General features: G+C 40.4%; 1 protein-coding gene across 1 annotated transcript; it reads right to left on the bottom strand.

Annotated features, from left to right (window-relative positions):
- Window positions 1-1,983: 1,983 nt before the first annotated feature.
- Window positions 1,984-6,206, bottom strand: LOC119299441 (B3 domain-containing protein LOC_Os12g40080-like). Its single transcript, XM_037576673.1, has 10 exons — window positions 6,139-6,206; window positions 5,895-6,045; window positions 5,589-5,701; window positions 5,230-5,279; window positions 4,517-4,936; window positions 3,999-4,413; window positions 3,719-3,915; window positions 3,166-3,427; window positions 2,727-2,962; window positions 1,984-2,589 (listed from the first exon to the last, which is right to left on the bottom strand). The coding sequence occupies exons 2-10, from the start codon at window positions 6,032-6,034 to the stop codon at window positions 2,308-2,310; spliced, it is 2,115 nt and encodes a 704-aa protein (XP_037432570.1). The 5' UTR covers window positions 6,035-6,045; window positions 6,139-6,206; the 3' UTR covers window positions 1,984-2,307.
- Window positions 6,207-11,704: the final 5,498 nt, after the last annotated feature.

Genomic DNA, 11,704 nt, shown 5'->3' with positions numbered 1-11,704 from the left:
GGCGCCACTGAAAATCGCTGAAGGGTCCGCCTGCAGCCAGTCATCGTATACCATAGGGCCCTGCCGCTGCAGCTTCGACTTCACAACAGCAAAACAAACCGAGGCAAACACGTGGACTATGGGTACACTATTTTTTTGCTTAATTTGTATTTAGATAGAAAACATGTTCATGATCATATTATTGAAGTAAATAGCATACTCCATCGAGTTCCATACAAATGTCATGTAGTGCGTAGGTAAAGTCAAAAGATGAAACTTTGACAATCAATATCTTCCAACATATTTAAATTCTACACTTGAAAATCACATGTGCATCAATTGTTTCAGGAAGATACGTGATTTTTGTTGGGTTCTACAAATCTGTTGTAGCCGAAATTAGTAGTTGGAGTTGTGTTTTGGAAATCGATGTCCAAACAACAACTTTTATTACAGTCTGAGGGAGTAATTGCAAGTCTCATAAAAAAGCCAACACATAAGTGCATTACTTTATGAAAAATCCAGTGATTAAATAATAGAACCGGCAAAGGCCCACTGGAAAAAATAATGAAAATCTACTAAATCAACGGGAAAATGTTTGTAAGAGAACTTGGTTTCTTGTCATTGAACAATGAACAGACACGATCAAGCATGTGTTTGATCATTGTGACAATTATAGTTTTACACATTTTGTTAGCCATATTGTCCACATGTCATAGACTTAATTTCTTGCAAGATCTTCCACACCTATATATGGTGGTCATTTTGCCTGCCACACTTCTTTTAGTGGTCACACCAATTCTCTAAAAGTTCAATTGGGGCAATGTTAGCTATCAGTCGATAATGCCCCGAATAGAGCCACCCAAAAAGTCTAGGTTATGTTGGTGAATGAATAACTAAATTTCCATGTTACTCCGACACCTCCATGGAGTACTAGGTATAATTGCAATGCAATACAATCTCAGGTCACATGTGGTGCAGGTTTCATTGATGATATCAGATCATTTTTCACCCATCATCTTCTTATGCAGTGTATATCTTCACATAAGAACTCTAGCGTGGAGATCACCCAGACTCTACTACTTTTCTCTCATTGAGTTCTCTTTCTTTACCACCTTCTGATACCTACAAGTCAATCTAGGATTAGAAGGATCTCACTGATTCCCTGTTTGTCGAACGCACGTCTACTTAGGGATGAGAGGGTTCGGAAATACATCTAGCCTTTACGGTTTGAATGTGCAAACTATTTTTTCAATTTTGTGTGCTATATGTGTGTCCAACTGTAACTAGCGTGATTCTGTATGATACATCCAGGGGGAAGCATAATAGTTGTGCCTTATGTGGCATGACTATGCATAGATGGAATGGCCTGGAGTATAGTTTATTTAATCAGGAAGGATTAAAGTCTCTTATGTATTGGGGCCTAACACAAAAAAAAACAAGTTGTATGCTATGTCAAGTAATTGGATGGGATCTAACTAATTCGGCGAGTCGAGAAGATGTTGTTTTGAAATTCTAAATTTGTTTTCATCGTCATCATGGACACAACAAGAACAACAATAATAACAAAATATGCTAGCATCGCATCAATTTGTAAGTTCTCGTCTAACCCTTACCCATCCGGCGGTTTACATCTCTCGATCTCAATCTCAAAATAAAATATGTTAGCGCTTGATTCCTGCTGTTGATGTTGTGATCATCCACTCCAGCAAATTTGCTCGACAAGTTTCTGAATTTGCAAAACCAGATAAAGAGCCATTGATGAATCTTGCAACTACACGCTTCATATCATCACAGGTCTAACAAAAGCCACAACAAAACAGCCAAAGCGGCCGCGAGAACCAGATCGTGCAACAGACAATTAATTTCTCCTAGTCAATCACCACTTAAAGAACCCACCCACACAAGAACACACGAGTTACAAGTTAAAACTTTTCGTCGCCGATTAGCTGAGTAGCTGTCCTCGAGTAACATGTGCACACAGCTATCCACTAGCTGGGACTCGGCTTAGATTTAATAAAATTTCAGTCAACCGATTTACATTCAATAAAATTTCAGGGGAGTGAGCCATAGATGCTTTGGCATGCCTTTTACCTACGGCTACAAGCACTGAAATACTCCTCTTGGTTCTGAAATCACAGTCATGAGTGGTGAATCAGGAGTGAACATTCATACGGTACGTTTCTACAACTACTTCTACTTCCCCTCAAAAGAAAAAAAGGCAACTACTTCTGCTGGTACACAAGCTACTCTCATTTCAGGTCCCAGTGGCAACCGCTTCAGTTATTCAACGACAAATTAAGATGGATGCAGCTACGCAGAAGTAGCTAGTTAGTCCAGCAGAACAAACCTGCCATTGAACTTCCTGAAAACGTGGACCATCATCGTCGCCTTGCACGCGCTTTTCATCAGCTCGAAGACACAGACGTGGCCCTCATGCAGCCTGTTGTCACAGACAAACTTGGTCCAGGAACTGTAGCTGAAACCCTGTATCCTCATCATAGAATGGTAGTAGTACCTCACGCACCACTTCTCTCTCCTGTTAGGTCTCAGGAGCAGGATGTCATGCGACCTCTCCGCAAGATGCTTAGCCGCAAACTCTCTGGGGAAGGTCTGCATATATAGTACAGCAGAACATTAGTCATTAGTACAGAAAGCTTTCGCACCGACGGTTCAGAAAGTCTATCAAAGACGGTCTAATGAACTGTCTAGGTCTTCCAGTTTGTGATTAGCGGAACAACTGAACTGACCAGCAAGTTATTCCTGCTGCTAACATGATTCTCCTGCAGAACGGCGACATATACCGGATTGCCCTGTTGAATCAACGCTGACCTGAATATCTCCTCTTGCTCCTTGCCGGTCAGGTCATAGGCATACCTTGAGTAGTAGTAGTTGGACTCAGCAAGTTCGTTGTCACTCTCCTCTTCCTCGGTCACCTCGACCTTAACTGGATAACTGCACTTGTTTTGAGATTCGGGCTTTTTCCCTGTACAAACACAAATGGGCATTCCAAAATGATCGAGTAAAGTGACACTAACTCACTCTTGATTCCATACTGGTTCAGGTATGGCTACATAAAACAAAGGAGTCTATTTCTATGTTGTCTCATAAATTCATTTTTTTAAGTTGGCGATCCTGAGCGTTATTTTTAATGTCATGTGTGCAGGTGTCAATGTGTTGCATACTCACCTTGTAGGTGATGACCTCCTTCAAGAGAATGAACAACCATTGTCACTTCACCGTCGTTTTTCGATACTTCAAATAGGCAGATGTCACTTTCTCGCAACTCGTTGTGGAGAACAAAGCACGACCAGCCAACAGAAAGCATGCATGAACCATCAGTGATAACCTTCAAATTATCTACCCATATGTTGCTCTTATGAGGATGGCAGAGTGTGATGAATTGGTCTTCATGTGGAAGGTATTTGGCAGCGTAATCCTTGCAGATGACCTGTTACAGATGAATGAATCATCAGGATTCCCAGGATCAGTCCATTAGTAAGAAAAACTCCAGTTTCTGTCATTCAGCAGTGGAATGGAATAGTTCGATGATATTCATCGTTCAACCATTGATTGGAATGTCTACCGTGATACACCACTTTCAAATTATTGAAGATTGTAATTTACAGAGAGCTACTATAATTTTAAAAATTCCAACAAAATTTTAGACAAGAGATCTGAACATTAAATAACAAATTTTGCAGGAGTCTCATTGAATCTGTAGAGGATACTGCACACATACCAGAGATCCGGACATACTTGTCTTGTTCATGGCTGTGATGTAAAATGGAATTACAGGCCTAACTTTCTTCACAAGCGCGTCGACTTCTGCCTTCTGTGATGTAGTCAGATTGCACCCCGTTGCTAGGACATAGTGAAGCTCGGTGATTTCCCGAAGGCCACCTGAATTCATGGTGACTTCTGGAGATGTGACACCTTCTGCTCCACAACCCCGATCATCAAGACATCAGTTAGCAATTACAGGCACCAATGAAAATGTACATCAGTTAGCAATTCTTTACCAAATCTCGGTGAAGGAGAGTCCACCAGAGTCATCTTTTTAGTTTTCCTGCTGTTGTTATCGTGTGATCCGCAGTCTCGGCGCCTGGTTTCCCTGATGAATGACCGATCATGAGATATGCCTGTTTTTGGTACATTAGGAGCATGGTTCAAGACAATGTGGACTGATTGTTTCTCACAACCACTTGGGTCAAATATTAGGACTTTAAAGTGAGAGTCCCCAATGTATCTGAACACCAGCAAGTCATGCTCTTTTAGTTCATAATCACTGGCAAATGCTGCCCATCCATATCTAAGGACTATCTTGTTCAGATCCTTGGTAACCTTAAAGTTGTATATGTTTCCATCTGGAGCTTCTAGCTTCATAACTTCAGAGATCCGACCTCTGAAATTGTTCACAAATTTCTGTGGTATGCTCTGCAGGAACAGACAACAAAGCAATCAACAAATTATATATGTCTGATCAAAAGACGACACTTCATCAAGAAGTCAGGAAGGGCATTATCATCCAAGGTCTTACCATTTCTCGACGGAAATCGCCAACCATGAGCCTCAGGAAATGCTTCTGCCTATCATCCAGGTGATGCCAATAGAAATGCACATCACAGAGCTCGCACCTTCGATGGGACTCACTGTTGCTTTCTTTTTCTTGGGCATTAGGGTCGCAGTTCATGAGAACGTGGAACACTTCCTTCTCACAGCAAGTTCCAAAATCAAATATCAGAACTTTGAAGTGAGAATCCCCGATGTACCTGAACACCAGGAAGTAGCCCACTTTTAGTTTGTAAAAGCTGACAAATACCCCCCATCCAGGTCCGAGGACTATCTTGTTCAGATCCCTGATAGCCTGAATATTGTATATGTTTCCATCAGGAGCTTCTAGCTTGATAACTTCAGAGATATGACCTTTGAAATTCTCCACAAACTTCTGTGGTATGGCCTGAAGGAACAAACAAACAACAAAATTATCATTCTGACCAGGATGGCATTCCATCTGAAGGAGAGAAAGGGCATCCATGCACCAGGGCTTGCCATTTTTTCTGGGAAATCACCAACCATGCACTTGAAAAAATACTTCTGCGTATCATCCACATGACTGTTATCTTGATCATAATCTTGATCCGGCGCCATGACAAATGTAATCAAAATGGTGGGGAATCAAGACAGCAAGATACAGCAGCCTAAAATTGGAAGATGTAGTAGTGTGTGTTATCATCAGCAGTCTGTTCCAACCTCACATGGATGCATATATTCAATGTCAGACAAATCAAAGGTGTCCAATACTGGAGCAAGCTTTTTTCAGGTGATCTAAAGATTTAGCAAGTTTATGATCTAGTAGAAAAAGAAGAAGCCTCTTACATTTGTGAACAGCCAATACTTCTTTCAGAGTAAAATAGGAAGATGTAGCAATATGTGTTACTACCAGCAGCCTATTCCAATGCCAGATAAATCAAAGAAAAACGTCTAATACTAAATTTCAGGACAAATAGAACTATGCACTTTAGGTTCCTGTGTCTGTGTGCCATCATAAACATCATCTAAACGTTTATGATCTAAAGATGTAGCAAGTAGAAAGACAAGAAGCCTCTTACCTTTGCCAAGAAGCTCTTTGAAGAAGCCAATACTTATGCAGAGAAGCAGTCTATATGCCAAGGATGCGGAAACCCCAAGCCCAGAGCAAAAGAGCAGCCTAAAATAGGATGAAGTAGTAATATTTGTTATCAGCAGTCTGTTCCAACTTCACATGGATGCATATATTTGATGTCAGAAAAATCAAAGGAAAGTAAGCTATGCAAGCAAACACTAAAGAAGCCACCATAAACAAGATCCAAAGTATCAAGTTTATGCTCTAAGATGTAGTAGAAAGTAGAACCCTCTTACCTTTGCCAAGAGCCAATACTTGATTTCTGCAGAGAAGTAGCCAAGCCAGCCACAATGCCAAGTTGCCAACGATGCCCAAGCACAGAGCAAGAACATAGATATATGCAGATGAATGACAGACCATACAAGCTGATGCTTGCGGGTCTTGTACTGCCATCACACCTTCAACTAAAAAAAGAGTCTCACGTGAAAAGTCTTCAGAGAGTTGCAGACCATGCTTTCAACTGAGAACTTCTGGAATCTGAGCAGAAGGAATCGTACCCTACTTTTCGCAATGCCAAGGAGATAAGGGAGCACAGCTATACCCAGAGGGTGCTGTAGAGTGCAGCTGAGCCTCCATAGCAAAAACCACAAGAAAGATCAACACAGGGATGTTACAAGAAATTCTACATTGTAGCTTCAGAGCCAAGGTTTCAACATTAGAGTCAGGAGCCCAAATAACATCATTTAAGTATCCAAGGCACACACAAAATAACAAACAGAGCTTGCTAATAAGAGGAGACGCGCAGTTCAGAAAAAATAAAAAATAATAAGAGGAGACGCGAGGAGAGGAGAAAAACTTGACCTGGATTGAACCCCATTGTTCTACAGTATTTGGAACAAAATGAAGAAACGGAGAAGGTTTCACCTACAGTGCGAATCGAGTGAACAGAGCAGGCCATCACTCACCAGGTCAGAGCAAGCCATGTCTAATCAGGAAGATTCCTTCAGGGCGCGCCCTCCGCCTCCTGCCAGCGCCGGTACGGCCTCGGATAACCCAGCGCTGGAGTGATGGGCCCCCTTCGGCTTCGGTGCGGCAGCGCCGCTGTGGGTTGCCTCGATGAGGGAGAACCCGCGGGCACGTGGAAGGCGGCAGTCGGTCTGTTCCCGGACGCGGCGGTGCCGGTGAACGCCGGCGGGCCGCGCCACGGTTAGGCAATTATTGAAGTATTTAAAAAAAACTACTATGAATAAGTCATTCGGGTAGTTCTAAATCATCGATTTTGAGGAATTAAATATGTGTTATATGTCATGAAAAATATATTATTATATTTTTACACGGATGTAGTTTTTAAATATATATTTTTTGTCACATATAATTCATATTTAGATGATTAAATTGTCGACCTAAAACTACACGAATGACTTACGGAGGTAGTATAGTACTACTACTGTACCACTTTCCCACAGAACTATCACTAAGTTCAACTTTTTGTCTAAAATAAAAACTACTTCTCCGATCCAAAATCTAATCTCGGTTCAAAACTGCGAGATTTATTGTGGATGAGGAAGTACCATTTTTACTTAGAAACCGGTTCAGTCTGGTTAAGCAGGATTATGACAGGTTGGGCCCGCATATGGCCCACTTGTCAGGGCCACGTTGGCATCGGGGAAGACAGGGACCACCTGACGGTCGTTAGGGACGGGGATCAGTCAGACCATGTCGCTTGGGCCGAGGTCAAAATGGTCGACCCTCCCTCCTCTCCCAACCTCGCTCACATTGCGCAGCTCGCACAGCTCACTTTCTCTTTCACCTAGGTGGTAGCAGCCATGGCGCCGATGAATACCAATGACGGTGACAAATCGGTGGGCAACAGCGGTAGCGGCGTTGATGGCGGCGGCGGCAATTTCTCGGTGGTTGACAACTAGTATGGGAGCACTAGTTATTCGATGCAATTGGCATTTTAGTGCCAGGTTTGAACTTTTATCATACTATATAATCATAAGTCCGTCATTTTGCATAGTTATAGTGTTGAAAATTTGCTTCCTAGTTTGCAAACATCTGACTTGCCATCATGGCATCATGTGATATTATTGAATCTCCTCCCAATAAGGTTTCATACTACAATTCTACCACATTATCAAGTTATATACTTAGTACGTATATCCCATAATTTGAGTGAACTATCATAACTTCATAAAATAAATGTGCTAAGTTAAAGAAATGAACAACCAAAAAATGTTCATGTAAATGTAGGTGATTTTCTAATGCTTTTGAACCATAGACATTAACTGCAATAATCAATGTAATGTTTTTTAGTTAAACCAGATCAAAATGGAAGTAAAGAACAATCGCGTGCCTTTTCATATATCACAACTTGTATTTTATAGATTGCATATATAGTTACATATTGCACAGCTTAGACGGATTATTCATAAGCATGAGAAAAGTAGATGAAGGACATGGTGTAATAATGTGAGCATACATAGGTAGCTCAACTGCCCAGCTCCAAAGAGAATATGTTTTCTTTTGAATTCTAAAACCAACTTATGATCCATCCAAGACATGTTTATTAAAAATAAGTATAGTTGATTATCAAATGAAGAATGTATGTGTTGGTGATAGTTTATTCACTTGGCATGCCTTCTCTCCATAGTCTAGTGACTAGTGTAACCATTTTAATCCCAACCCTATATATATATACTCCCTCTCTCTCAGTTTACAGGGTGTGCGCGTACTCCAAGGTCGTCAATTTGACCAACCTAATACAGGTCATATACTATAAAAAAATATACCAATATAAACTTCAGATGTTCTATTTTCAAACGGTATAATTTTTGTGTTATATAGTTTATATTAGGGTGATAAAATTGGCAATCTAGGTATACGCGCAGGACTTGTAAACTGAAACGGAGGGAGTACACTAAGCTCTATATAATAATACAAAGAAAGTAAATGTGGTGCATCAGGTGAAATTTATCAGCCCGTCCAACCATCAACGCGAAATCCTGAAAGAGAATCAAGAAGATCTGTGTGCTTCTCTTGCCAGCATCATGAATGTGTCGTGATAGCCAGCACCTGCCGAAACCCTTGTCGAATTCATCATTTAACTTTATATTCATCAAGACACACTAGTTGTGAACACAAAAAATAACCATATCCCCCAAATGATGTAAAAAAATTGTACGAAAGATAAAATGGACCATGCTAGCTCTCTTATGCTTTCCTCATGTTCTTGTTTGATGTGACATGCTTTGTTGGCATGGGAGTGTGTGTTCCATGGGGGGTGGTTCCGGAGTGTGCGCTAGGATAGAAGTGTGTGCTGATGGTTGTAGGAGACAGTGCACTCAATCGAGAGAAGAGACAAAATTCTAATGAAATGTTTAGTTTGCAACATCAAATGTTAGTCCTTCCAGAATTATATAAGCATGTATTTGGTTTGTCGTGATAATTGTGGTTTTCCACCTTTTGTTAGATATATATAGCTCACATGTCATACATCAAAGTTACATATTGCACAGCTTAGACGGATTATTCATAAGCATGAGAAAAGTAGATGAAGGACATGGTGTAATAATGTGAGCATACATAGGTAGCTCAACTGCCCAGCTCCAAAGAGAATATTTTTTCTTTTGAATTCTAAAACCAACTTATGATCCATCCAAGACATGTTTATTAAAAATAAGTATAGTTGATTATCAAATGAAGAATGTATGTGTTGGTGATAGTTTATTCACTTGGCATGCCTTCTCTCCATAGTCTAGTGACTAGTGTAACCATTTTAATCCCAACCCTATATATATACTCCCTCTCTCTCAGTTTACAGGGTGTGCGCGTACTCCAAGGTCGTCAATTTGACCAACCTAATACAGGTCATATACTATAAAAAATAATACCAATATAAACTTCAGATGTTCTATTTTCAAACGGTATAATTTTTGTGTTATATAGTTTATATTAGGGTGATAAAATTGGCAACCTAGGTATATGCGCAGGACTTGTAAACTGAAACGGAGGGAGTACACTAAGCTCTATATAATAATACAAAGAAAGTAAATGTGGTGCATCAGGTGAAATTTATCAGCCCGTCCAACCATCAACGCAAAATCCTGAAAGAGAATCAAGAAGATCTGTGTGCTTCTCTTGCCAGCATCATGAATGTGTCGTGATAGCCAGCACCTGCCGAAACCCTTGTCGAATTCACCATTTAACTTTATATTCATCAAGACACACTAGTTGTGAACACAAAAAAGAACCATATCCCCCAAATGATGTAAAAAAATTGTACGAAAGATAAAATGGACCATGCTAGCTCTCTTATGCTTTCCTCATGTTCTTGTTTGATGTGACATGCTTTGTTGGCATGGGAGTGTGTGTTCCATGGGGGGTGGTTCCGGAGTGTGCGCTAGGATAGAAGTGTGTGCTGATGGTTGTAGGAGACAGTGCACTCAATCGAGAGAAGAGACGAAATTCTAATGAAATGTTTAGTTTGCAACATCAAATGTTAGTCCTTTCAGAATTATATAAGCATGTATTTGGTTTGTCGTGATAATTGTGGTTTTCCACCTTTTGTTAGATATATATAGCTCACATGTCATACATCAAAGTTGGTCGCGCTCTTTTGAGCGGACATATTTCTTCTAAGGCTAGCCTTGGCAATATTAGTCATCAACCAAACAATGCACCAAATTACTCCACACAAAGGTCATACCTTGGTGAACGAATAGCTGAGTTTGTGTGGTCCTCCCACGTGCATCTCATGCAGTACCAATATATTATAAATAAATTATACTATTGAAATATGATTTCAATTACCATGTGGTGTGTAAGTGTAATTGATGAGATCATATTATCTTTCAACCACCACTTTTTCACTTTTCAATATATATGTTCACACAAGCATCCTAACTTCGCCGTCACCTGGCCTTTAGCACCGTATCTTCTCACATTTTTTGTTGCCTCTGCCACCTTCTCTCGTGATGCTCAACTACAGGTGTAGCTAGGACTGAGAGGATATATCTCTCAGTCCAACACATTTCCTTCCCTACTTGTCGAACATACGTCTTCTTAGGGATGAGAGGGGTCAAGAATATATCAAGCCTTTATGATACAAGAGTATTATAAAAGAAGAACTTGCTTGCCAAACCATTTCTGGGATCATGTGGTCTTGGTGGTGGATTCATCAACCCAAAGTTAACTAGCACGAGTCTCAGCTATCTTCCGAGAGGAAAGCTTGATAGATGCAACTTTTGTGTCACTACTATGTGGGGGTGTTCAACTAGAACACAAGCATAGTAGTTTTGTACTACTGTAGGTTTTAATTTGGGAGAAACTTCCATTTCTTATGCATTGGGGTATTCTCGAAGCAAAATAGCCAATGTGATTTTAAGTAGTTAGATGGGAGTATGTGCTACCTGATTTGGATTCTTGCAACCAAGAGATATTATTTTGAAATTGCGAATTTATTTTCATCGTCAACAACATTTTATCAATTTATTATCTGACCTTCATCTAGTTCGCAGTTTACATTCCCCCTCCCGCGACCACAAGCTTTGCAAACGTGACTCAGATTGCCATGCTACATACTAACAGGATGTGACATGGGGCTTTTCATGACAGAGTAACTAGCAAGGTCATCTTTCTAACCGACATTACATGCATTTCATCTCAAGGGGAGAAAGGATTAAATTTCCCATGATGTCAATCTTTTGTTGTCGGAATTTGCTAACCATTCATTTGCTCGAATAGAATGTTCTATTTATGATCCCTAAAATAGCCCATGGATCCGAGAGAGATTATGTGGCTTGGAGTTGCTTGATGGTCGTTGAGCAGGTGAGGTGGTGCCTGCTCCAATTTCTATAGTCTGCAGCCAGTTGTTTGCCCACAAGCGCAAGGGTTTGCAGCTGTGGCCTGTGTTTCCCCTAACTTGAGAAACCAAGGTATCGGTGTGTACTGTGTAGAGTTAACAATAAAAAAAGGCACCTTTTGCCCCTGATGGTTCTGATGAGGGTGTCAACCTCATTAGCTTTGTTAGTTGCAACAAGTAACGAGTAGATATTGTAGTATTAAGTTGTTTGTATTTTCAGTACAAATAATGATAGTAAACAAAAACACAAGGAATTGAGA

Source organism: Triticum dicoccoides, chromosome 5A (assembly GCF_002162155.2).
Source record: "Triticum dicoccoides isolate Atlit2015 ecotype Zavitan chromosome 5A, WEW_v2.0, whole genome shotgun sequence".
Classification (NCBI taxonomy): domain Eukaryota; kingdom Viridiplantae; phylum Streptophyta; class Magnoliopsida; order Poales; family Poaceae; genus Triticum; species Triticum dicoccoides.
The sequence above is the reverse complement of the archived record's forward strand: the minus strand, read 5'-3'. Positions and strand labels throughout refer to the sequence as shown.

What these genes read in the sequence shown, in the direction of transcription:
- LOC119299441 (XM_037576673.1), bottom strand. Translation starts at nt 6,034, where the DNA reads ATGGCAGTACAAGACCCGCAAGCATCAGCTTGTATGGTCTGTCATTCA. An exon ending in AATATATGCATCCATGTGAG is followed by an intron (nt 4,937 to 5,229) that starts GTTGGAACAGAC and finishes TTGTTCCTTCAG; the next exon opens with GCCATACCACAGAAGTTTGT. An exon ending in GCAGCAGGAATAACTTGCTG is followed by an intron (nt 2,590 to 2,726) that starts GTCAGTTCAGTT and finishes CTATATATGCAG; the next exon opens with ACCTTCCCCAGAGAGTTTGC.